Source organism: Eleginops maclovinus, chromosome 7, assembly GCF_036324505.1.
Source record: "Eleginops maclovinus isolate JMC-PN-2008 ecotype Puerto Natales chromosome 7, JC_Emac_rtc_rv5, whole genome shotgun sequence".
Classification (NCBI taxonomy): Eukaryota; Metazoa; Chordata; class Actinopteri; order Perciformes; family Eleginopidae; genus Eleginops; species Eleginops maclovinus.
In genome coordinates, this window is record NC_086355.1 from 2,196,394 (window position 1) to 2,223,602 (window position 27,209).

General features: G+C 42.1%; 1 protein-coding gene across 1 annotated transcript; it reads right to left on the reverse strand.

The window, feature by feature from the left end:
* Positions 1–12,067: 12,067 nt before the first annotated feature.
* epsti1 (epithelial stromal interaction 1) lies at positions 12,068–26,566 on the reverse strand. The gene is made up of 10 exons (XM_063888594.1): positions 26,326–26,566; positions 25,076–25,134; positions 24,889–24,972; positions 24,705–24,778; positions 24,387–24,470; positions 20,298–20,371; positions 18,914–18,998; positions 14,237–14,286; positions 13,713–13,882; positions 12,068–12,325 (listed from the first exon to the last, which is right to left on the reverse strand). Exons 1-10 carry the CDS (start codon positions 26,487–26,489, stop codon positions 12,189–12,191), a joined length of 981 nt encoding a protein of 326 aa, XP_063744664.1. The 5' UTR covers positions 26,490–26,566; the 3' UTR covers positions 12,068–12,188.
* Positions 26,567–27,209: the final 643 nt, after the last annotated feature.

Sequence of the window (27,209 nt, forward strand, 5' to 3'; positions counted from 1 at the left end):
CATACTGTACGCTAACCAGCCACACTGCACTGTAGGTCTGCATCCACGGGCACTTTGCAAACGTCGTCATCTCTCCCGATTCCCAATCCTCCACTGGGAATAGCATATCAAACTAGGATTGACAAATATTCTCTGAGATAAGAGTATTACATTGACGAGAAAACTGGAATACTGAAGGATATTCAATTTAAAGAAGCAGTTTAGATATTTGCTGGGATCTAAAGTGAAGAATGAGATGTATATGTTTTCAAAATGTTGATTATTTCAGTTATTAACAGATAACATGCTTAATTTTTCATAGCATTTTTAACACAACTACATTTGCTTGTGCAGCACATGTATATATAAATAAATATATAGGTACATAATTACAAGATGAATGGTGAGTTTTAAGAGGTTAATGATGAAGTTATTTCAGAATAACTGCATGCTATGTCTCCATGATCATCGATATATAGATTATAATGACATCATACAGGGGAATTTTGATTTGACGCAGGTTTCTTTCATCTATACTGTACATACACACACACACACTCCCTCTGTCTGAGGCCCGGAGGCTTGGTGTATTAACATTAAAAAGGTTCAACAGAACTAATAACCGTCTTTCTCTCCTATATTTGTTGTGTGTTTTAAATCCGAGTGGGAATCGACACAGTGGCCCTGAAGTGATTAGTGGTTCCAGTCATTTTCATCCCACTGCTTGGTGTGTCAGTGTGTGTTTGTTTGTGCCGGAGTATAAGCAGGAAAATAGAAACGGGGCACCGGGCAAACCATCCTGTGGGCGGAGGAAACTTAGAACCAATCCGATGATGACATTGCCTTTGGTGGAGCTGTTGACAGTTGCTGAGTTGTAAGGCTATTATTTTTGGCTTTTTTTCATTGCATGAAGGGTAAATTACTAAAGGACGTGTTACTCCAATGTAAGCAGAACATTTTGACCCGTCTGTTTGAAGATTTGTTGCAGCATGTGTGTGTTTTGCCTTGAACCCAGCAGCCTTTCACCCGAGCTTCACCCCAGTATCTTGTAACCTGTCGTAATAAAGGAGATTAGACTGGAGACGACCATTATAAACATGTTGAGTCACGTTCATTAGAGCTAAATGGATGTACAGATCAGTCTGAGGTCAGGGCATTGACGATTGAACAACACACCGGTGTTATTTTTTATCCACACACAGCCATTATCTACCGTTTGTGGCCACTTAACTCCGTTTCGAATGGCTCTGATTACATTGCAATTAGAGACGAGGTTCTCCTTTTTATTCCCTTTGGTCACATTTTATTTCCTACAGATTTGTAGTGAAGCTGGAAAACTGTCAGGGACTTGGATGGAGCGAGTGTGCAGAAGCCAAGAGGCTGAAACTGACGAGTGTATATTATCTTACGGCATTCTCTGGGATTTCAAAGACTTATGAATTAGGCCATAAATCATCATTACAGGCTAATATCTGTGCTCTGAACCCCGGCGCTGTCTCTGTACTGGATGCTAGATGAAACAAACCGTGTGTAACGCGAGACGCAATATGTGGACCACACAGGAAACTGGCGAGGATGAGGAGCCAAAGACTCTGCATACCTTTGCGTCAGGATCCCTCGTATTACTCCGCGCTCCAAACATGACCTCCTTGTCTTTTTTTGTGTGTTTGTAGGTTATTTCTTCTTATCAGGTTTGATGTGTGAATGTTTTCCTAGTTACAGTATGTTGCTTCTGCTGAAGAGCTATGGATTTATTGATGGTGTGTGTGAGTGCATGCCAGCAGATGAGTGTGAGCAGAGTGTGTGTGAGCGCTCTGCACGTGTGAGTGTGAGTGTGTGCGTGTGTGTGTGTGTGTGTGTGTGTATGTGTGTTTAAAGTACAGCTGTCAGCGCTAACGGCCAACAAGCGAGGAGTGCCTTCACTGCCCAATTTTCCCTCAGGAAGCAAAGTGACTCAGTTGTGGTTTGACTGTGTGTGTGTGTGTGTGTGTTGGCATTATTGTGTATGTCCATGCAGTTGTGGAATGTTACTATACTGTTAACTGCAAACCCATTCACCTGATAAATCTTCTGTACTTATTTTCAAATAACTTCTATAATTCAGGACATTTTTACCTGTAAATACATATTTGAGGACCGCAGTATTTGTACTTTTACTTAAAGGCACCCAATTGTGGGGTTTTCCGTTTCCTGAAGTTTGTCTAAGTCTATAGGTTTTAGTGCATGTAAATGGTCTTCAAAGGTTAAAATCCCTGTGTTTTTCTCCCACACACTCCCCCCTGACCAATCACAACAGAGCCGGCCAGCCATACAATCAGAGCAGACTGGGCTCTGGTTTCAGACAGAGGGTGAAAAGAGGTGCTGCAGCACAGGCAGTATGAGAAACATAAAGAGCATTAAAGCATGGAGACATGTCCCAGTAAGGCCCTTTTTAGGAAAGATTGTCAGTACTTTTTCCTGTATGTAAACTGTATGTGTTTTTACAGTGGTTACATGATTTAGCCATGCTTTTCCCACTGTCACTGAGGTTTACTGCTATCCTGAAATATACCTATCATTCCTCGCAGTAAGACATGCTTTATGACAGGGTGGTGCAGCCCATTTACGCCCCATAAGTAAAGTCTAAAAGGAGCATGCGGGGTGCTATCAAAACCCCGTCTCCTGCAGGAGGGAAGAGTCTCATGTTGCCTGTGCACATTACGCCAACGTGAGCCAAACACAACTTGAACGTTTGAAATAATTTAAAGGTTCTGTATTCTTAAAAACACATTTATTTGCAGGCGTCTAGTGGTAGCTAACCATGCAGATTCTTTGGGGTTTAATGTGCTGAAAAATCCTTCTGTGAGATCTCTGTCAACACCACCGATGCAATGGATGTGATTGGACTTCTGCTCTTACAATTGAAAGGCTATTTCTAGAAGGAATGCCTCGGTGGCTCTGGATAGTCCACAGACCTCACTGAGAGCAGTTTTCATTGGAACTACTTCCTACTGAAGAAATGGTCCCAGTGAGGTCTGAGGATTAACCAGTGGAACCGGGACATTGTTCGTGAGGAGACAGATTTTTCACTACAGTCATTTTGTCAATTCTGCAAGCGCCAAAAACTGAAACTGCATTGTGGTGTATTGTGGTTGTTGCAGGAGTTAAAAAAGCTGATACCTTTTTAAAAACCTCTGCACATACATCTGAAATAATCTGCATAGTTTGACATCGCCACAGGAAGTCATTCCTGGCAGCTGCCGTCGCACCGTACAATGAGTCTCCAGTGTGGAGGGGGGGGGGTGAAGAATTGCACTTTAAAAAAAGAAGCTGTCAACGTACATTACACTTATTATATTGCTAAATGATCTGTGTCTACGGTGGCCCACAGGTGCTAACAGCGACCCAAAACACTAGGAGAGACACGCGGCAGCTTCAGAAACAAATAGAAAAGCAGAAATGTGCAAAAAAACTCATGCAGAGGAAGAAACGTCCTCACCAAACTGCAGGAGCATTTAGAAAAACATTCACCAGCCTAAAATAAACCAAACGCTGCAAGAAGCTCAAAACACGACGGAAACACCCACAGCTGGGACCGGAGTTTTGTTGAAGTTCAGGGATTGTAAAGCTGTTGTGTGTTTGTTGGAGAAAACTGTAACACGCAGTTTCCAATCAGATTGAATACAGTACTTGCCATGCGGCTTCCTTGTGGTTCTTGAGTCTCTTTTTTTTGGGTCAATTATGATCTCTCACGCTGATAGGCCTACACATTTCGAGTGGTGGATCAGAATCATGTTTACTGCCATCTCTGCTGAGATCAACCCGGGGAGATCAGACGATACATTCATGGGAGCTTTCCAGTAAAATGCACATGCGAGTGGGTGTGTGTGACCCAAAGCCTACCCATTAATGGTCACGCATGAGCTCACATTGTAGCTTAATGGGAAGTAGCCTTTCAGATCTCCACAGCTATAAAACACAAATGGTGATTTCCATCAAATCAAGATTCTTTTCAAAACCAATAGTTAATAATCTCCAGAGATGCATGGCAGTGTGTGACTGCCGGGTGTCTCTGAAGTGGACATATTTTAGTGTGTGTGTGTGTGTGTGTGTGTATATTGTTAGTGTGTGTGCAGTACGAAGTGACCTCATTCTGACTGTGAACCGCCCTATGGGAATCCCCCAACTCACAACTGTTTGTAGGCCTCTGCATTCAGATGTGTGTGTGTGTGTGTTATATGCTGATGTAATGGTCGTCCTCATGGCGACGGCTCATCCTCAGATACATCCACTGGGTGGTCCTCTGACTTAAACAGTGACAATAACAAAAGGTACAATTTGGATGAAATGTTTTTTTCCCCCGATTCTAATTAGAGGATGAAATCCTGAGATGCACAAACAAACATTTAAGTGCAAAATATCAACAAAGTATAATTTAACAAGGACGTACTTCTGAGGGTTCTCCTGCCATACAAAACCAAAGCAACATCCAATTAATTATCAGACTGAGGAAGTACTCAGGTCGTCTACTAGAGTAAAAGTAGAAGTACTCAGGTCGTCTACTAGAGTAAAAGTAGAAGTACTCAGGTCTTGTACTTGAGTAAAGTAGAAGTACTCAGATCTTGTACTTGAGTAAAGTAGAAGTACTCAGATCTTGTACTTGAGTAAAGTAGAAGTACTCAGATCTTGTACTTGAGTAAAGTAGAAGTACTCAGGTCTTGTACTTGAGTAAAAGTGGAAGTACTCAGATATTGTACTAGAGTTAAAGTAGAAGTACTCAGGTCTTGTACTAGAGTTAAAGTAGAAGTACTCAGGTCTTGTACTTGAGTAAAAGTAGAAGTACTCAGATCTTGTACTTGAGTAAAAGTAGAAGTACTCAGGTCTTGTACTTGAGTAAAAGTAGAAGTACTCAGATCTTGTACTTGAGTAAAGTAGAAGTACTCAGATCTTGTACTTGAGTAAAGTAGAAGTACTCAGATCTTGTACTTGAGTAAAGTAGAAGTACTCAGATCTTGTACTTGAGTAAAGTAGAAGTACTCAGGTCTTGTACTTGAGTAAAAGTAGAAGTACTCAGATCTTGTACTTGAGTAAAGTAGAAGTACTCAGATCTTGTACTTGAGTAAAGTAGAAGTACTCAGATCTTGTACTTGAGTAAAAGTAGAAGTACTCAGATCTTGTACTTGAGTAAAGTAGAAGTACTCAGATCTTGTACTTGAGTAAAGTAGAAGTACTCAGATCTTGTACTTGAGTAAAGTAGAAGTACTCAGGTCTTGTACTGAGTAAAGTAGAAGTACTCAGGTCTTGTACTTGAGTAAAGTAGAAGTACTCAGGTCTTGTACTTGAGTAAAGTAGAAGTACCAGAGTGTAGGAATACTCTGTCACAGTGAAAGTATTCTAAATGTTCCTCCAGTGAAAGTAGAAAGTACTCTCCTCTAAATGTACTTAAAGTAGTGACAGTAAAAGTAGTCATTGTCTGATTGGTCCATTTCAGAATAATATCTCTGATATGTTTTATAATGATTGATCATTAAAGTGTTCTCAGAGCTGGTAAAGGTGCAGCTAGTTTGAATGGCTTTGTATACTGCAGGGTAGCTGCTGGATTTACTGCAGGTGAACTACAGTCTGATTTAAGGGAGATTATATTTACCATCATTAATCCTAATCTGCCTAGCAACTAAAGGCATTAAATAAATGCAGAGGAGTAAAAGTACAAGTATCTCTAAATTGTACAGTGCTTGAGTACATGTACCCTGTTACTTTACACCTCTGGTTTTACGGTACGTCTGCCGATAATGTTTTCTCACATTGTTTCTCTGATCAGTTAAGATCCAGACATCCGATGACTACAATCCTTCTTCTGTTGAAAACAACCAAGATCTAAGAAGTGTAATCATAAAAACGTGGCGTGAAACTCGATGAAAAGGGAATTTATTACAGATTCTGTCAAACAACCACAAGGCTCATGTTCAAAGGGGATAAAACACATTACATCAAAACTCATCCGTAGCTCCATGAAAATGACAAATTCCCTTCTTGGTTTTAAAATAGTTTGAAACATTTTGGATAGTTTGAATACACTTCAAAATATATAACAAAGGGGTAGGCATTTTTAGGCATTTTATTTCAGGAAGTGCTGCATTTTCATACCTTTAAAAAAACAAAGCAAAGAACTCCTAAAGATGTTGCTATGTGAGAGTTATGCAGATTATTTCAGTCTGATGGAAAAATAAAGCTTGATAGCTCTAAGAGTTTAAAGACCAAATCTCAAACTAAGTCCAAAAATGCTGGGATGTTTATCTTAGACTTAATACACTGGTTTCCTGGCTTAGTACACTGGTTTCCTGGCTTAATACACTGGTTGCATGGCGTGTATTCAAAGGTTTGTACACAGGGAAGCACAAAGAGAAAAGCTGTCAGGGTTTGTGCAGCTGTGAGGCCTGGCAGCATTGCACGTAGGTAAAGAATACAAGTTAAAACCTTTGAGTTTATTCATATAAATCCTACTTTCATTTGATCTCACTGGAGTCCGTTAATCACACGCAGAGATGCACACACCTAGTGGCTATCAGGAGGAAACGGAAGACCTGTAGGGAGGGAGCGAAAAGGGCAGCTCTTCCTCTGATTCATCTCCATTCAACAATAACAGTTCACCAGCGCTGCTGACCACACAGGAAAGGATCAGTGCTCCTCACCGCGTTGGGAGTACTGTGGGTGTTTCGTGTGTTAACCTCCAACATGTGTCTGTGAAGTGCATGTGTTTGTTTTGGGTGTTGTGTCTCCCTGCTTTGAAGCTGTGGGAAAGATTGAGTCTCCTCCTGCACCTGCCCCCTTGTTCTTCTTCTGCTGGTGCAAATTTACTCCAGCTGGAGGACTTTTTCCTCCTCCTCGAAGCTGATTTTACCCAATGTCAGGAGCCGAAACATGACCTCATAACTACTGGTCAGAGTGGGTCACCTGCCAGGGTCTTCCAAAATGAATCACATGAGGTTTTTCCTTCCTTTAAGGCTGCCATGGCTGTGGTTGAGGTTGATGTGACACAAGTCTTTTGGAAACAAGATGTGGCAAATCATCACCTTGTAAAGTAAATGAGGCGAAACTTGTCGTCAAGCAGTTTTCACACAGCATCATAGTTATTAGTTTGAAGGCGTGTTAGTTTCCATCTGATGAATATAAATCCGATATAGATTATAATATTGGAACAAAGTGTAAGAGCTTGTAGAGAAGGATAATTCTTTTATGGAAACAGAAGTAACGCAAGAGGTCGGGGCGAAGTGAAACCGATTGCTGAATGACAACCAACATTTTACAATTAACTTCCATGAAGAAAAGATAGACAGAAAGGGTTAAAGTCCCAGGTCCAAACACACACTGTTGAAGCAACCTGTCAATCAAAATGTAGCCACGCCCCAAAGCATACTTTCTAAAAATGTTACTCTGATTTGGATCAAAGTTTACAAAACGACTGTCAGGGCTTTAAAAAAGGACACTAGACACAAGAGATCGAGATCATAACCTCGTCAGGAAAACGCTTACTGAGGTAACAATGAAAAATGTTGCATAGACTTCTATGCAATCAGAGTTATTTTTGCATCTAGTCGATTCGCCTCCTGCTGGCACTTAGAAAGAATGCAGGTTTAGGACTTTTGAGACAGTAAAGCCACGAGGAGCTGCAGGTTCCCCATGCTGATTTTATTCCGAAAGTTCCCACACCTTGTTGAAATACTGTCTGTCGTGTCCACGTTAGCCAATGACTAACATCTCGTGTAGTCCTCACTTTAGCGTGAAGAGTTGTTTGTTTTCTTGGACGATTTTGCATAAAAAATGACCAGAACATTTTTACTCCGTTACAAACTGAGTATGGCAGGACTCCAGGCTCTGAGATGATTAGCCACACCCTAAAGCAGGGGTGTCCAAACTGCGGCCCGGGGGCCATTTTGAGTCGGCCCTCGGCAAATTCTAAAAGTATAATGAATATGGCCCACACATTAAAGTTCTGCTTGTCTTATATTGTACTTCTCAAATATATATGTTCAGATATATTAATGAGCCCAATTTCAAATCAGTTCAGTCTTTTAGAATTAGAAACATTCTCTAAGAAATCTGAGTTGATAAAAAACCCCAATAACTTATTTCTATAACCAGCTTGAAATGTAACCTCCATATTTACTCTCATTATCAGCAATCTGATGCTTCTGTTTTAAGGTCTGAGGCTTCTGTTTTAAGGAAGGAGCTGCAACAGAATAAATGAACCCTAAAGACAGACGGGATGTAGGCTGTTCTTTCTGAAAGAGTTTTTAAGTATGGCGCATTATTCTCCTACATTTGATTTGTTTTGCTAACTTATAACTTAACTTTTGAGAAGATATTCACCTCTATAAGTGGACCAGCTCTCCTATATTTCTCTGTATGTGGCCCTCGGGGAAAACAGTGTGGACACCCCTGCCCTAAAGCATACGCTGCTTTATCTCTCACTGGGACCAAAGTAAATGTTACATTATTTGAAATCATAAACTGGTGCTGTATTGAGGAAGATTGACATAATAAAGTCACCAAATGTTTACTGAAGTAATTAATCAAGTGAGGAGTAGGGTCATTCTCTCATAGACTTCTATACAGTCAGGTTTATTGTTTTGCAACCAGTGAAGTCGCCCCCTGCTGGATAATAGAGAGACTGCAGGTATATCACGTTCTGTAAAGTTAGTCGGGGGGAGCTGCAGATTCAGCTATTTGTTGTGCTATTGTGGCATGTCAAGTTGACAAAAGCATCTATAATCTTATCTATAATCTAGTATGTGGCTTCTGTGAACTCATTGTAATATGAAAACAGGACACAGAGACAGAAAAAATGCTAGTTTCTTTTCTAATTAAAAAAAAAGTCGTCACTGATGAACGTGCAATTTCTCATGTTTTATTTGAATAGTTCTGAAGTTGTACTGTAAACACTTGCATGATTTAAGGACCATTCAGAAGATATGCAAAGCTATTTTATCCTTAAACACACATTGATTTAAGGAGCAGAAACACAGAGTAATGTTGTAATGTTCTTGTAAATATTATGCAATATCAAAACTCCCACAGACAACACGCACAGCCACGTTTCCAGGAAGCCGGTCGCTAGATTTATCTGCTAAGTAAACAGCTCTCACACACATCAGTCATGTCACAAATGTGAGGGGATTTCATGCTTTTTCACCGAGGTAACTTCAGAAAGATCTGCTGTTCTGGGTCAGAGCGGTTTCCTCACGAGCTGATTGGAGATGCTGTAAGAGATCCACTCAGCCTGGGGACTCGTCATGTGATCCCTCCCCACCCCGGCCTCTCATCAGCTCTCAGACATCACCAATTTTATTGATTAGTGTCCCCACCTCTAACCACGCACACACACACACACAGCTGGATCATTTCAAGGCTCTCTGTGATAGTGATACGCACACAAGGCGCCCACATTTTGCAAAAACACACATTCCTTCATATCGCTGCGCTGAATATTATGACCTAATCTCTGGATTCCCCACCCAGCCTGAACCCTCAACATAACTCAATTAGAAGTGATATTTTGACTAACCCAAGTTAAGCTGTTTTTGTGAAAATGTCATAACTCAAACTGCAGCATGATACGATAACCTCACATCGTGTAAAATACTTCTCTTCTGAGGTTATGTTATTAACTGAGAATGCAAATACTACAAGTGGGAGTAAACGGTTATGACTGCGTCCTGGTGGGTTTCCCCTTGCTTTATGCTAAGCTACGCATGGCTGTATATTCTCTAAAACATCAAATTATGACTTAAACGCATAAAATATAACATTACTTACACATGACTTACATCTTACCCCAAAGGAGCCGGCTTAATCAACAGGGAATGATATGCTAATGATGTGAATTTTACAGAAATGACACAGACATGGATATAAACTACAAATTGACTGGTTGGTGGAGGCTGCTACATGTCTCCATGCTCTAATGTTCAGAAAGCTCTTTATGTTTCTCATACTGCCTGTGCTGCAGCACCTCTTTTCACCCTCTGTCTGAAACCAGAGCCCAGTCTGCTCTGATTGGTTAGCTGGCTGGCTCCGTTGTTAATTGGTCAACCTGCTTTGAGATGTCCCGCCCCCTTACGCACAATGTGTTGGAGCGTTAGCCAATAGGAGTGGGAGTGTTGCATAGTGATGTCACTTTTTTCTGGAAGTAAACAAAGGAGGAGGGGGGAGGGAGTGTGTGGGAGAGAAATGCTCTCTGGTGGGAACACGGGGATTTTAGCCTTTGCAGACCATTTACATGCACTAAGACCTATAGACGCACTACAGGAAAGAGGGAAACTCCCGATGCATACTGGGCCTCTTTAATAATGATTTCATATTTACTTCTAGAGGAGGAAAAGGTTTGTTTCTCAGTCTGTAGGCAGTACCTCATTGTTCTTCCCATGAAACTTCCCAGAAAAGGTTTGGGAGTTCTTAGGAAAACAGAAGGGTTAAGTGCTTCATCCGATTGTGAGTTATCTGCTCCACATGAGAGCAGCCCTGCCAGCGTGTCAGTGAGTTTCTTGTTGATCTGCAGATGAAATACAATTGCTGCATGACATCAGCAGTGAAACGCTGCCTGCATGACTTCATGCAAAAGGAGAAGGGGGATTTTCAGTCCCCCATGTTGAGAGCACCACCCTTTTTGTTCTTTGTTTCCTCGGTCAGGTGATGAGCGTCTCTGCTGACCGACTGGTAGATAAACCTTCAACAATGCCCCCCTGGAAACCCCACCTCGCCTTATGTCACACACTGATGAAAGAGAGAGGTGTGACACACAAACTTTGAGGTAACAGAGAGCTGCTTCATTAAAGCCCTCTATAGAGAAGTGCAGACATGACATATTTTTGTGGGCTAACCTGGAAGATAGCATACCTGGACAATAAGCAATGGGATTTTACAGGAACTACAGCACGGTCACATGACTTCACGTCACCGCCGCTAAGCTAAAGGAGGCTAATGTTGGGCTATAAAGGAACTACAGCACGGTCACATGACTTCATGTCACCGCCGCTAAGCTAAAGGAGGCTAATGTTGGGCTATAAAGGAACTACAGCACGGTCACATGATTCATGTCACCGCCGCTAAGCTAAAGGAGGCTAATGTTGGGCTATAAAGGAACTACAGCACGGTCACATGACTTCACGTCTCCACCCCCAAGCTAAAGGTGGCTAATGTTGACCTGGTTGACGCTTAGTTGTCCTATTTCGCAGCTTGTTAGCAACTGCAGCATCTAAATTCACCAGTAGGGCGTACTCTCAGCATGTTTTCAAACATATTCACAGCTATCCCTTTGCACTGTGCAAACCCACCTTTCCTTCAGTGGCGTTCACCGTTGACTGATAAAGCCTGGCGTTAAGAAAGATTCTTCGCATCCGGTTGTTTGACCAACCGGCTCGCACGGTTCTGCTGTCTGTTAGCGTCGTTATGAGTGGGGGCGGGAAGGGAGTGGATTGTTATTTACAGTGTTGAGTTGACAGCAACCAAAAACGATTGCCGGTTCATCTTGTTTTTGGCGTGAGAATAGTTTGGGCAGCGTGAGAGCGTGAGATTGATAGTGAAAGCGTGTGTCACACGCCAGATGCGTCAGACTTGGCAACCCTGCAGTAGGGTATCTATTTTATGTTGTGGAACACCACTTCTCTCTTCAACTTGTTACCACAGGTTTTATTTCAGGCCTCTTACACACAAAAAAACACCATGTACTTTCAGACAAGGGAACAGGAAGTGCTAAAATGCTAACTCATTTCCTGGTTTAAGGACTCATTCGTTTCAAAATAAGACTCTATTTGGATTAGCATCGCGTGTTGTCCCGGTATAGATACACCACATGCCACTTTGATTATAAGACAAACAAAAAGCACCGTGTATTTGGGTAGAGCTTATTTTCCCCATCTGCACACATTGGTTTGATTAAGAGTCCAAAATATGATCCGAGGATGATGATTCATGGCGATGACCTTCAACTAAACCGGTGAAAAACGGACATCAGGGCGACATGACTCACGAGTGCATGCAGACAGATACAAGACACCAAACACTCAAGGATTAATGGCATGAATAAAAAACAGATTCAGGACGCCCACACTGCTCTGGAGGTATGTATATTTAATGCAGCTGTGTAGAGGTTGCATCTACAATCACACACAACCAAAGTCACACACTTTAGGTTATCTTTATAATCGAGGAATGCAATCACAACACTGACGTTAATCCATTGCACAGTTGAGCAGTAGTGCGTAGGCCTCCTCGCAGTCCCTGTTGCACTGGACCAGGATGTCCTCCAGGAAGTCGGTGCTGTATCCTGGAAAGCTCTCCATCAGCCTCTTGAGGTCCGGCTCCAGCTCTGAAAGCACACAGGAAACCAACAGTCCGCATGAAGCCAAGTTTGATCATTTTTCGTCCCACTACTAGGGCCTGAATCCTTTCTCATTCTTATGCACATCACTCGGACATATAGACTGAATTTCATGCATGATCTGTGAGGCAATCTTTCCTCAGCTTGTTTTAGGTGTAAATTGCACTTTAAGAGGCTTGAAGCTGCAGTTTAACACAGATTGAGGATGTTGTCGGTTTCCAAGAGCCAGGACTGAACGTTTCAGATATTATTAGGAATTTAAATAAAATCGTGTTAAAGGAGAGGATGGTGGTTAATAAGCGAACTGTCAACTCTGAATTAGACTAAACTTCCACCTGAAATCCCATTTTTGTTCTCCTGGTAACGGAAAAACTTGATGAATCTCCAAAAACTCTGCTAATTGATTAATTCCAACCATTTGATCAACAGTTCGGGTCATTTTAAGGGTGTTGTGTTTCTTTTTTGTAACTCGTTTTGCTGTCATTTACCAAGTCACTGCGTTCGAAGGGATTTAGATATTTTCATAATGAGTGATCAATATTATAAGGTATATTATATAAACTATAATTATATTGGGGACTTTTCTGGGCCCTTAAAGAGCCTTTCAATGCTTCTAAACACCATGTCAAATATGTCCATATTCCACCAATAAGGGGTGTCAATTTTAATATGAAATCATTAGTTTTAAGGGGCTGGAATATGTGCATAACAGTATTTAGATTACACTGCATATTGAAAATGAAATGAAATCCAAATAGATTTCAGAAAGAACATTCAGAGATGTGCTTTTGCTTTCGGTGTTTAAGTGCAGCATAGATAGAAATGTTCCTTCTATTTGTCCTCAGTGGCAGTTCCTAGGCCCTTCAGGTATTGTGTGTGTGTGTGTGTGTGTGTGTGTGTGTGTGTGTGTGTGTGTGTGTGTGTGTGTGTGTGTGTGTGTGTGTGTGTGTGTGTGTGTGTGTGTGTGTGTGTGTGTGTGTGTGTGTGTGTGTGTGTGTGTGTGTGTGTGTGTGTGTGTGTGTGTGTGTGTGTGTGTGTGTGTGTGTGTGTTCCCCCCAAACTATGCCAACAATTCCAGGGACGGTTTGGGCCCGGACTGAAACAGCTTTCTTTTCACACACACATTTCCCACAAACTATCTCAAAGTATCAGCAGGTTTTGAATGCCAGGAGCGTCAGGATCACTACACATTACTTCCTGTCTAGATATTTTTAATTTGCAGCACTTTGATTTAACGCAGACTAAACACACAATCACGGTCCCTCCGAGGAAAGGATGAGGTGGGCAACTCTTGTCACATGTCTGATTTAGGTTTGGTTAACCAGCCGGGCTAAAATAAGGCGTGAGAAACAGGAAACGGTGGAGAGGCGCTCACCAGCTTCCTCGGTCCACTCCAAGTAGCTGTGCTCTGGTTCTGGGTTCAGGTGAGGCGGGTTGTAATTAAAGTCCTCAAAAGCCGAGGAGGGACACGGTGTTTCCTGGATGCTTTCCTGCTTTGTCTCTTCGCCTCGACCCTCGAGTCTGTCCAGGAAGGCTGCGTTCACCCTGTCCAAATACACTGAATCAAAATCACAGTTCACATAAAACAACATACTTCAGATTGTACGTGCTGGCAGTGAACGGGATGTGTTTGACAGCTTTTTAAACTCCTATACCCGCTTTCATATCACTCATCTTAACCTCCAGCGACCTGGTTTCTATACGGCTTTTCTTTCCCAACGGACGGACAAAGCAAACGATTAATCTAAGTGAGTTCAGTTTGAGTCGTTCCGTGTTGAGCAGAGTTTTCCATGCGATGCCTCACTTTTATTTGTGCGCTGACGCACTCCAAGTTTAGTCTGCTTTCGTTGGAAACACGGTGACAGAACCATAATTAAATAAAGAGCGATGTATACATACCTCCTGTGTTCCAGCTGCACGTCTCTCACGCTGCCTGCCGCAGCCTCATTCTGAGGAAACGAGTATTCAAATGAGGAATGAAAAGATAACTTACAAGGTCATGCATTTATCCTTTAGACATAAAGGAGTCAAATCAAACTAATTTTAATCTCGAGTTCAGGTTCTTTTCTCTTAAAGACTGCTATACTTGTTGGTGTTTTCCCTTTCGTGCAGTGTATTATATAGGTTTCTGTGCAGGTAAATGGTCTTCAAAGGTTAAAATCCCTGTAGGCAAAGGGGCGGGGTGTCTCTAAGCGGTTGACCAATCACAACACAGCTGGCCAGCTAACCAATCAGAGCAGACTGGGCTCTGGTTTCAGACAGAGGGTGAAAAGAGGTGCTGCAGCACAGGCAGTATGAGAAACATAAAGAGCTTTCTGAACATTAAAGCACACTAAGATACTGATACTTTTTTGGACCTCCTGCCAAGTGTGTGTCTTTCCAAGGTTGCTCACCCATTTTCAAACAGTCTGTATAATTTATATAGTTTACTCCTCTGTGAAGAGTCAGTGTGAACAGTAACTGGACAATACATATAAAAAGGTTCTCCCAGACACGCTCTTGGTTTAGTTAACTATGTACCTGCTCTGTAATTCAGGAATGCTGCTCCACACACACATCACACATTAAAGTCTGACCTTTGAGCGATAACGTTACACCTCAGAGGAAGTTATGAGAGGGGTTCAACATTTTTATGTGAGGTAAATGTAACTGGACAGCTTTAAAGGCTCTGCTGGATTTAAGGTATTTGGAGATGTGACAGTGATAATGAACATGTTTGAACATTAAAACAATGTGCCAGGGAAAAGTAATACACAGCAGAGCAGAAAGTCCTGCTGAGTGAAGCACATAGGGAGAGGGTTCAGGGTGTGAGCAAGAAGCGAAAGCCTAGGAGGAAAAATCTGCAAAATATCAAAACAAATATAAATGAGGCGAAGACAGCAGAGGTCAGATAGGTCTATTTCCTGAACGTTGAATAACCAGTTTGGTTAAACGAGAGAAACAAGATACACAGCCCATCTGTGTGAGGCTCACATCAAGCTTAGCATAAACACTCGCACGCACGTACGCATGCACGCATGCATGCAGGCCACAAATAGAGGATATGAAGGGAGATCAGTGTGTCTTATGAGACCGTTGTAGGAAGAACAACAGATCCCAGAGTTTCAGAAAGAACCACATCAAGACGTTTGACCTTTGATGCTCAGAGGCCACAAGCTTCCATCTCCTCATCTGTGACGCAGGAGAGGAGAGGAGAGGAGAGAAACTGAGAAGGAAGACGATGGAAGGAAATTAGAGGAAAGGAGAGGAGAGGAGCCGAATAGAAATGCGAAGAATGTAAACAAGAGAAACAGAGATGAATGTAAAGGGAAAGATTTGAGAAAAATGAGACGGAAAGAAAGAAAAGGTTGAATAAAAGATAAGAAAGAAGGGGAGAAGAAAGGACAGCAAAGGAAAAGAGAAGCAATGACAAAGAAGGAAAGTAGATTGAGGTGAAAGAGAGGAACCGAGAGGATAGGAATTAAGAAGAAAGGGAAATGAAGGAAGAAATGAGGCGAATTGAAGTGATAAAAAAGGAAAGGAGATGGAAGTAAATGAAAAGAAATGAGGAAAAGGAATTTAAGAAAAAGTAAGCTGAAAGGAAACAGAAAGAAGAGAGAAGAGACGGCGGGAAGGAAAGGAAAGGAGATGGAAGTACTTAGGAAGAACAGAGAGGAAAGGAAATGAAAGAAGAGGATAGGACACGATGAGAGGAGAAGAGACAACATTTCAAGATGAGACAAGACCAGAGAGGAGACGACGAGACGGGAAGGTAAAGTAAATAACGTAGGCGAGGAAATTAAAAATAAGAAAGAGAAGACGTAGGAGGTGAGGAGACAGAGCGAGTCAGGACAAAGTGAGAGGATGGGGTGTGTGTGAGTGTGTGTGTCTATCACTGCTTTATATCTACACCATAGTCTGACCCCAGGTCTCTGTCTCTCTCTCACACCTCATGTTGATGGTGACAGACTTGCACCAGGAGGTCTGCGTGAGAAAACACAGAGTGAGGATGGGGGGTGGGGGGATGCACAACAATGAGAACATCCCAGAAAGAAAACATGAGGGAGCTGTGTGTGCAGATTTAACAGACAGTCACCACATAATCCGCTCGAGACGTTTCCTGCACATTCTTCTTCTGTGGTGTAACATCAAGTACATTTGCTCAAGTATAACGAGTTACGTGGTTCCTTAAAAAACACATATAAACTGATTTGGTATAATGCAGTACAAGGGTTTTTGTAGAATAACATAGCATGAGGCGCTGGCATCACTTCCCGCCCAAATTAAGCCCCGCCCACTTTCAGGTGTAAATCCTGCATCAGAGCGAAGCGGGAAATAATAGTGTCTTCATGTCTTAAAGCTGCTGAGTCATATTTTGCACCTCAAACAACAAATAAATCCAGAGGTTTCTTTACTTCCTCTCCAGAAAAAAGGAGAGTAAAAGAAAGGATCAGAAATCTCAGTCTCAGTGTCAGCCTGCTGCCTGCCACTCGTCCCCCGGCAGACCCACCGGACATCCATCCCCTATTTATTCTCCGTAAGCTGTCTCTGCCGTCTGACCAGACACCTGACCCCATCTCCATATCTCTGGACTCATTACACCCTTTCTGACCCACAGAGAGATTGTTTCCTGGCACCACTTTAACATTTTACGGGGAAAATCTGCATTTTGGTTTGAGGGCGCACGCCCCCAGAGAGAGGGAGCAACGGTTTAGACTAAACCCTGCAGTACTGCACATCTTATCCAAATGGCTCCATATAGACTACATGATTAAAATGTATAAAAACAGGATGATAGAACAACTTTGAGATAATACTGTAAAAGTGCTTTTCATATTTAAAGTACACTTAGCTGATTATACTCATGGACTTCAGTAGGCCATTGTGCAGGATGAGTACTTTTGCACTTATATTTTGATGCTAATACTTTTGTACTTTTACTTAGGGTACATTATGAAATCAGGACTTGTAATGGAGTACTTTAAGACCATAGTATTTGTAACAGATGTGAGTTCTGCTGACAGACTGTTTGGGTGGAGAAGTGCTATTAAACAATGCGGGTGTGAGACGCTCTGACAGAAGCTGTCAACACTCTCCAATAATCGTTAAGTTTCTCCGCTCAGAATAACTGGGACGTCTTCTCTTAAGAGGCAGCCAAGAAAAAGAAGAGGGTTGTCGCCACCCCTAGTTTTGACTGACAGGTCTCGTGATTGTTCAGCTGATGACTTTGGGATTCCTCCAGGTACTTTTATTTGGCGCAGGTTATTCCGCTCCTCTGCACACTCCTCACGAGCGGTGTTGTGTCTCTGCTCGGCCTGAACTCTGGGAAGTCCCGTGAACTCCACCTCCCCCCTTTCATCCCAGGAAAACGAACAGGCAGAGAGGAAGAGAGGCTGGGAAAAAGGAAGCAGAGAAAACAAGAAGCAGCGAAAGCACAGTCGCCCTGTTCCTCTGTGTCAGGGAAGTCAAAAAAGCAATGCCTCACTTTACTATATTACTCACTGCTGAAAGTAATTAACTACAGGAGACAGAGAGAGAAGGCGGAGAGAAGAGTGAGGGGAGAGACGAGTTAGCGGGTGACAGAGAGAGAAGGCAGAGATAAGAGTGAAGGGAGAGATGAGTTAGTGGGAGAGAGGAGACGGAGAGAAGAGTGAAGGGAGAGACGAGTTAGCGGGAGACAGAGAGAGAAGGCGGAGAGAAGAGTGAGGGGAGAGACGAGTTAGCGGGAGACAGAGAGAGAAGGGAGAGATAATAGTGAAGGGAGAGACGAGTTAGCGGGAGAGAGGAGACGGAGAAGAGTGAGGGGAGAGACGAGTTAGCGGGAGACAGAGAGAAGACGGAGAGAAGAGTGAGTGAACAGACGAGTTAGCGGGAGACAGAGAGAAGAGGGAGGGGAGAGACAAGTTAGCGGGAGAGAGGAGACGGAGAAGAGTGAGGGGAGAGACGAGTTAGCGGGAGAGAGGAGACGGAGAAGAGCGAGGGGAGAGACGAGTTAGCGGGAGACAGAGAGAAGACGGAGAGAAGAGTGAGTGAACAGACGAGTTAGCGGGAGACAGAGAGAAGAGTGAGGGGAGAGACGAGTTAGCGGGAGACAGAGAGAAGACGGAGAGAAGAGTGAGTGAACAGACGAGTTAGCGGGAGACAGAGAGAAGAGTGAGGGGAGAGACGAGTTAGCGGGAGAGAGGAGACGGAGAAGAGCGAGGGGAGAGACGAGTTAGCGGCTCCAACTCTGAACCCTGGGACCCAGAGAGAGGCACTGTATGACCTCATCCCAACTCATGTACCCTCGCATACATGTGAAAATAGGGAGTACCAGCTTCAGCGTGGTCTGCAGAAGTGCAGAATGACATTGATAAGGTCTTTGTCATCGTCTGTCTTTAAAAAGCTCTTCAAAAACACTTGTGAAGCAATAACGTCAGAGATTGAATACGCTGAAAGGGTGTGGACGCCTACAGAAGTTCACCCTCCTCTGAATGCATTGTGGGGTAGGTTTTTGGGATGCAATGCTTCAGAATAATACGTGAACTCGCTCAACTCCACATGTATTAATGATGATGAGGGTGATGATACACACACCTCATTTGGTTGCATGCTCACCCGAGATGGAGTGTGTGTAGCACCGGCCGATGCCAGGGAACTCGGCACTGACCTCTCGAACCTCTGCAGAAAAGTCTCAGTCTTCCTGAAATAAACACACACATTGCATCGTCATCATCCTGGAGACTAATACGGAGGTCTGAAGGAGTATTTGTTGACTCCGCAGACGCTCCGCAGGCCGGGCTTGTTGACAGTCCCAACAACCGAGTTGATGGAGTTTGTTTGTCCCTCCCTGACACGGCTGCTGAACCCCCTCATTGTTCCTGCAGGTTCACACGTTGGTCTGCTGTCTCCGCTGTGTGCTTCTCTTGTAAGGAAGCCGGAGATGCTACTCGACATTATTCTCGAGGATGTTGATTTAAAATGTGCTCTCTAATTATTGTCACATCCAATATACCATTCAGATCCCCTGGTCACTTTAAAGGAAGCTTTCCACTGATTCGATGCCACAGAGGGAGTGCTGCTAGGCTTGGAAATAGATGGGTTGGGGTTGCATCTGATCCTTTTTATTGCAAATTGTAAACCTGCTTAACATCAGCATGTTGGGGTGGCTGTAGAAATCCAAAACTAATGTATTGGCACGGCTGAAAGGAACATGAGTTGTGCAGGATTTGCACACATGCTTTCTACCCTGCCTCTAACAGAGAGGACATAATGATATCGCAGCTACACGTCTCCCGTCATTTGCAGAGGAAGAGGATAGAAATAATGGTTTAATTCTTTATATAATAACTTTTTTCCTTGTCTGTCATCTCATCCTGTCGGTGCATCCCAAAGTAAAGGAGTTTGAGCCTTCTCCTCGCTGAATTCATTGGAAAGTCTAGGTGTGAAAACATAAGAACTCCACTGTAACAGCAGGGCTCTGACTTGTGTAAATTGGAGGGTTGTGAAAAGAGGCTAGTTTGCATAGAGAATTGTGCCATATTTGTGCATATGACCTCATTTAAATATGTGTAAATATCACAGGAGGACAGAAATGCTACATTTGGCAGCTGCTTTTTGTCTGTTTTTATAAAAAGCTGTGCAGGTGTTTGTGAATTCACCTCTAAGTCTTGTTTGTTCTCTGATGCACCGCCCCTTTCACTGGCTCAACAGTTTTTTTACAATCAGAAAACAAGCATTAAAGCTGCTTCCCAGAGCAAGCTGAGGTGAACCTCATGTCTTCATACAACGGGTATGATCTGTTTTCCCTTTCGCCTGCCGACAGTTAAATGCCTCTTGCTAAACGGTGATGATAATTATAGGTCAGCTGAGGATCAGACATCGGGCGCTTCCTTTGTGCCGGTCTGATTGTGTCATCTGATGCTACTTCTATGACTGAGATCCTTTGCAAAAACAACGGGACACCGCAGCGTGACAGCGAGGTGAACCTGATCCCGCTGACCTGAGTTGATCCGGTCGGTGCTGCTCCCTCCTCCGCTGATGCTCCTGACGCTCCCTCTCCTCCAGACGCTCCGCCTGCAGAGCATCACAGTGAGCCGTCACAACACATGGCATGCAGCCACCGCACAACGTTTTTACGTGATGCATTTACAAACTGAACATACATGTGGGATGCAATCCACAATACAACCTTTTTTAGGCATAAGAACGTTGCACCACAGAGGTAGTAATGAGGGTGATTCATCCTTTTTGCTAGACCTCAGGATACACACAATGCATTTAGATGGATAACACCAAATGTAAACATAAGTTTTGTTGGTTTACATTCAATTTCACTTGGCTTTTTTGAGGGCTCCGATGGATTAGATGTGTTTGGATGAATATAAAGTGTGTGGGAATTAGAAGAGCAAATGGGAATCCAAAGCAAACACATGCAACAATTACGCACATAGCAACGATGCCGAACAACAGGCTGAGAAAAGCAAACAGGGAGAAGAGGATTACTGCAAAAATATGAATCAAAATGATATGAAGGGAAGACAGCAGAGGCCCAGTGAGTTTATTTCCTGTTCGGTGCATAAACAGTTTGCTCTAACGGGGGATTGTTCTGGTAGCAGGCACAAGAAGAGCAGCTGGTGACATGTAACCAGTCCGTCAGTAGCCACTAATACTCAATGCAACCCTGACAAAACATGTTTTCTTTTAAATATGCATCCATGTTTACACACTGGACACACACCTCTCCTTTACGTGCACTCCCTCACACTGTTTTCCTGTCCCAGTGCAGCAGTGATGGGTCAGGGAGGAGGTCATTCAGGATGGCCTGAGAGGAAGAAGAGACAAAGCCCACCTGTGTGAGGCTCACATCGAAGCTTGGCATAAAGTCTCACACACACACTTCACATACACACACACACACACGCTCACAAGCTCACAAAAGTATGACGATTATGAAAATGTAATGAAGCAGCAGAGGGTACATTATTTTATTCCTGCTGCTTCTTGTCGCATGCACAAGAAGAGGAGCTGGAATCATGCACTCATAGCCAATAATTCCCATGTGTGCTTCAATGGTGCAGAGCATATGGAGTATTCTGGTCTGTCATATTGACCCGTAACTTGCAGTGTGGCTTGCTGCAGCTTGCCATGCAAAGTTCATGATATTGTGAATAGTAATATGTTTCAGATAACAAGCATAACAATACACATTTAGAGGAGCACTCATCGAAGGCTTTTCCTTTAAGTGAAAAATAATCGTGCAACCGCGCCGACATTTTATGGGTTTCCTCTTTGGCCCGAGCTACACCCTTCCACTCGAAACAAGGCCAGTATTTATCCTCCTGATGACAAACAAACAACTCCTCGGCGGAGGTAATAAAAGCAATCAATTTCAGGATAACGTACCCATAGAACGTCAAAAGATGTCCAACTCCATCGTCTATAGGATTAGGAATCATCCTGGAGTTTTTATTACAGTGTAAGTGATATTTCTGTAAGACGACACTTTCCTATTGTCCTATTGAGAGACGGAAATCCCTCTCAGTCCTCTGAAATGTCAGTGTGTTTGCCAGCTAAAGACCCAGTGTTTTTCTATGATGATATTCTGGCAGCACAGATGTAAGCAGCTCGAACGTGCACACGCACACTTACTGTACAAAAACAGGCTGGAGTGTACTGACTTCATGTGGTTTGAACGGTTAATAATTCCTCTGCATTGAACTCCCACAAACCAAAGCGGGTCAGGACAGTTTCACAACCCAGAGGCATGTTTATAGTCGGCTAGATCCCGTCTGTAGACCAAGCAGAGGTCGTGGATTACCGGTACTTTCCTATAGCTTCGTAGAGGTCGTGGCGCAACAGGAAAAGGTCTGCGGATCACCACTTCAGTCCTGAGTATTAATGACCTTTCCACACAGCAGTCTAATAACCTCTATATGTCTTATGCAGGGCCAGACGTGAGGTGTGACCTGTCTGAGAGGAGCCGGTTCCTGGAAACAGATGAGACCATTAATCAGGTGCTCCTCAGGGTTTAATGTGAGGGAAGACACGCTGCTGCAGAAAGGTGGTGTTTGTCTCTGCTGACATCTAGAGGCTGGACATGATAGCGCTTCTCACTCAGGGAAGACCAGAGCGGGAGAGGTACTCGGATCTTGTATTTGTGATTTCGACTTTTTTTTGATTTCCGACTTCTTCTTCAAAACGATCACTTTTTTCCAATTTCAGAATTTTTTTTCTAAATTTCGACTTTTCAAAATGTCTGATTATTATTTTGAAATGATGAGGTTTTCCTAAAATACTTTTTAAAAACATTTCTGACATTTTTTCAAACTTCAGATTCTTTTTCTGCAAATGTCGACTTTCTTGAATTTCTGAATATTTCTTCAAAATGCTCAATTTCTTCTTTAGAGATTTGAGATTTTTTCAAATTTCAGACTTTTTAAAACGTCCCTCTAATTTCTCATTATTCCAACTCCTTCTTCATGCGGCCCTAATCATCTTCTTCTTGTCAATTATTTTCCTTTTGATTTTCTTTTCGAACTTCAGATTTTTTTCTCCAAATTTCTGAATTTTTAAAAAAAATTCAGATTTTTTTTCTAAATTTCAGACTTTTAAACATTTCCGATTCTTTCTTCAAAATGATCACTTTCTTCTTAAGATATTTGATATTTTTTCAAATTGTTTTATTAAATGTCGACTTTTAAAAATGTCTGATTATGATTTTTAAATTTTCACTTTTTCCCCAAAAATTCGGACTTCTTTTCAAATTTCAGACTTTTTTTCCAGATGTCGATTTTTAAAAACGTCTCACTATTCTCTCATTATTCTAACTCCTTCCTGTGGCCCTAATCATCTTCTTTTCAACTACATGAAGACTTTTGACTTTCTTTTCAAACTTCTTTTTCTCCAAATTTAAACTTGTTTCTTTTTCCGAATATTTCTTAAAATTCAGATTTGTTTTTACACATTTCTGGAACAAAGTGTATAATTATTTTCTTAGCAGCATTGAACTAGGCTGGATTACGGCCCAGGGTTATGATTTAATCTGGTTCTGGCCGAAACCTTGCTTTTTCCACCTCTTCTCAATCTGGGGTTCGTCAAAAGGCACTCAGGGGGAAACCTCTGTGCTGACTGAAGTATAACAGATTACACGGGGTTTAAATAACTCACCAAAGGGTGTTTAATAAACTGAATGTGCCTAACGTTTGCTTTTCTCCAATTTGTAATGATTTGTTTGGTAAATGGAGTATACGTTGATGAGGTGGCGTGCGATTTAAGCCAGCTTGGTAATGCTTAATGAACTGAGCTTTTGCTAAAATGCCAAGGACTTAAATCAGTGGGATGTAACAAACACCTCATTTTGAAATATCAACGTGGATTTATGTCAAGGACTCGTGTCAATTTGGGGCTTTTGGTTGATTTTCAACAAAGCTTGTAAAGGCAGAATGACCCTAACCCTACTTAGCCCCAATCGTGGTCCTATTAGTGGTGGTCATAGGGTTAAGTAGCCTCCATAATATGAAGCCTGGAGCCCCCTCCTAATATAACGTTTGCTAAAACACTTTTAAGGAATTGACTTCAGGCTCAGTCCTCCTCCTAATCGTGTGACGTATATTGGTTTAACTTTGGAGAACAAAAAGATAGCAGAGGAGCCATTTATGGTTTTTGTTGGCACGTCAGTTTGCTGTATTATTTTTAACACATGGTGGCGCTGATTAGATGCACAGGGGCGTATACATGGGGTCATAGGTTAGAGGAAACTACAGACGCTAACATCTACAACCCAACAACTCACTGACAGAACCGACCCTTGGTAATGTACGTCTTCGATAAACTGCATCCAACGACCATCTGCTTTGATCCGGGGAACTTTCCCCACTCACATTTTAGGGAGGTTGTGTTTTTCTGTCAGTTTGTTTATCAGCAGGATTACAGAGAACCTAGAGGCCTTATTTTCATGAAACTAAGCAGAAAGGTGTTTCATGGACCAAGGAAGAACCCATTTCATTTTAGAGCAGACTCGAAACACAGAGGCTTATTTTTCACTTTTAGAAACAGCCTTTCCCCTCTACTGATTGCATGTGGCGCTCACCTTCTCCCTCTGTTTATCTTTCATCCTCTGATTCTCCTCTTCCTCCTCTTGTCTCCTCTTCTTGTCCGCCTCCTCCTGTTTCAGCTTGAAAAAAACACATATTTTTCATTTATTTAGCTGAAGCCAAAGAGCAAAAAACAAGTGCAATCAGCCGTGAAGAAGCAAACACAGAACAGCAACAATCCTGCAGGAGCATAAGCCTCAAACATTTCCTGCATCTCAACCATATTTAAGTGTTTTAGCTGAGATATAAGACTGTAAACACTCCATGAATTGAGTATATGCTGTGTTTGCTTCAGTAAACGTGTAAGGAAGTACCTTCTTCTGCAGTTTGGCGCTGCGTAATTCTGAAAGCTGCTTCTCCCTGGCTGCACACATCGTTGCAGTCCCACCTTAATTTAAAAAACACATTACACAAATCAGTATGTAAACAAATGTAAACACAACAATAATGTCGCGCAAACAGCTGATTTGCATGGGGTGTGCTTGTGTGTTGTTTTACCCAGCTTCTCTGAGACGGGCTGCACGGGTTGGGGTCTGTTTTCCTCTCTCCATCTCTGAAACGCCTCCTCCTCTTTCTGAGCCACTGCAGCGACACAAAGACGCTTTATTCTTTGGGAAATGCATTTTCAACATGAAGGGAAATCAATGTATCATCAGTAGTGTATTAGGGAGCGACGTGGGCCTACTCATTTGAGTCTTGCTTCGCCGGGATTCATTGGGCGGGATCATCGTATATCCGACTGAGCTGAGGACGGAGACGGAGAGAGTGTGTCAGTGAAACCTGTGTGTGTGTGTGTGTGTGTGTGTGTGTGTGTGTGTGTGTGTGTGTGTGTGTGTGTGATAAGACGGTTTATATTCTTTGTCTTGTTTACGTATTTTCTAATCAGATTCGTCAGGGTTTAATTTCATACTGTATGGAATATTTGTTGGTGTGTATTAAGCACTAAATACAAGTGTGGAAACTCTTTCAACAGTAAACTTACCCTGTGTAAAATAAAGTTATATATATATTTAACTCCACTGAATAGGACAGATATAGTCACAGCTTTCTTTAAGGATTCATATTTTATATAAAAGTAATACTCAGCACAGAAAATATGATATATTGATTAAAATTCCCACTTAAATACAAAATGGATCAAACCAACAACTTGACAATTAGCTTTAACAAGAAGTAATGATTTCATATCTCCATTGGTTATTGTCAGTGTTGTTCTAATTATTGCTTATGCATACAAACAAATCCAACAAGTGTTAACATGTTGAGATATATGACACCTTTAAATATTGTAGACCATAGCAAAGGAAACTATAAGACTTTGTTTAAATACTTTATATGTCGGCTAAATAAAGAATATGTAAATGCTGCTTTCATTATTTCAGACCTACTAATCCTGATAGGACGCTGCCTTCAATTAAGACAGGAATTAAAGAAGTTGTTTATCATGTAAACGTTACGCTTTGTTGCTTTCAGGTCGTGTTGTATTTTTCTGTGTTATTAAAGTAGCCTATTATTTTCCTATTAGCCCAAATAAAGTCAATTGTTTACGTATTTTAATTTCAGAGTACACACTTGTTTTTAAATAGTACACTTTGTTGTTGTTTGTTTGCGTTAAAAACTAAAGTCATCTATGCAGTTTATATAGTCTGTAGTGCACCGTTAGATAAGCAGCTGGCATTTCCGGGAAACAGTGAAGGCGCCGTCTCTATCTCTAATCCAATGAAACGAAACTGAAAGTTATCAGCGGAAAATAAAACTAAAAACATGTTTCCACTTCTTCAAAAGTACGGAAACTCAGTAAATATTAACTTCACTAAATTAAGAAAGTAAATACATGATCCTTTGCACTTCTATTTTAAAGAAAGACCACGTGTCAGTGGCAAAACCATAGATCATATGGTCGAAATATGGAGTAGGATTTTGATCATTGCTTACTATTGTGGCTCCCGAGTGGTCGCAGGTGTGTTCCGGGCCTCAGCTGCCTCTCCGCTGGGGCTATCAGGTGTCAGGTCCCCCCCAGATGTTCCAGGTGTTCCTGCCGTGGTTCTCCCTGGGTTCTGCTGGTTCCTGTAGTCTCTGTGGTTCTGATACGGATCCATGGCTGACAGCTCACAGATGAAGGTTCACAGTGTTGCTGTTCCCTCTCACCTGTTATGTTTACTGCACATACAGCAGGGGGAGGGATTAATGGAACAGCGCCATCTGCTGGGAGAACAGGGGGGGAGGTTTATTTAAAGGCCCGGTCTGTCGTTTTGGGTGTGAGGTGAAAGCATATTCAGAATCTAAATAAAAAAACGTTATTAAAGGAAAAGATGTCGACTCTCTAATTCATTATTCACAAGTTTCTTGTCTTTCTAATATTTTTTTGTGTATGTCCACATTCAGTAGATGCATTTACAACAGCACTACCACAATTTAATATTCCTCCATTAGTTTTAATATATGTTAGCCCTTGCATTGTTTTATGGCTAAAATTGTTATGTTCTACCCAGTGGATTTGATTAGTATTTAATGAGAGTTGTTGTAGGGAGGCTAAGATCTTCAATCCTTGTGCTCATGTTCATATTTAATATGAAACGACCAGCTATACGTTTCACTACACCCATACTAACCCTATGTTTTATACATCCCATTGAGAGGTTATTATGTTGAGATCTATTTGAACTAATTAAGTTATTTACTCAAAATTAATTGACTTTTTAATCACATTGTTTTGTAGTTGTGCAACAGATAGTAATTCCCTGTTCAATTATCCATCCCTCCGTCCTCATACACACATAAATACAGGGTACGGTAACGGCCTGAACGATTACTGCTTT

What these genes read in the sequence shown, in the direction of transcription:
- epsti1 (XM_063888594.1), bottom strand. Translation starts at nt 26,489, where the DNA reads ATGGATCCGTATCAGAACCACAGAGACTACAGGAACCAGCAGAACCCA. An exon ending in GCCCGTCTCAGAGAAGCTGG is followed by an intron (nt 24,779 to 24,888) that starts GTAAAACAACAC and finishes TTTTAAATTAAG; the next exon opens with GTGGGACTGCAACGATGTGT. An exon ending in AAGATAAACAGAGGGAGAAG is followed by an intron (nt 20,372 to 24,386) that starts GTGAGCGCCACA and finishes GATGCTCTGCAG; the next exon opens with GCGGAGCGTCTGGAGGAGAG.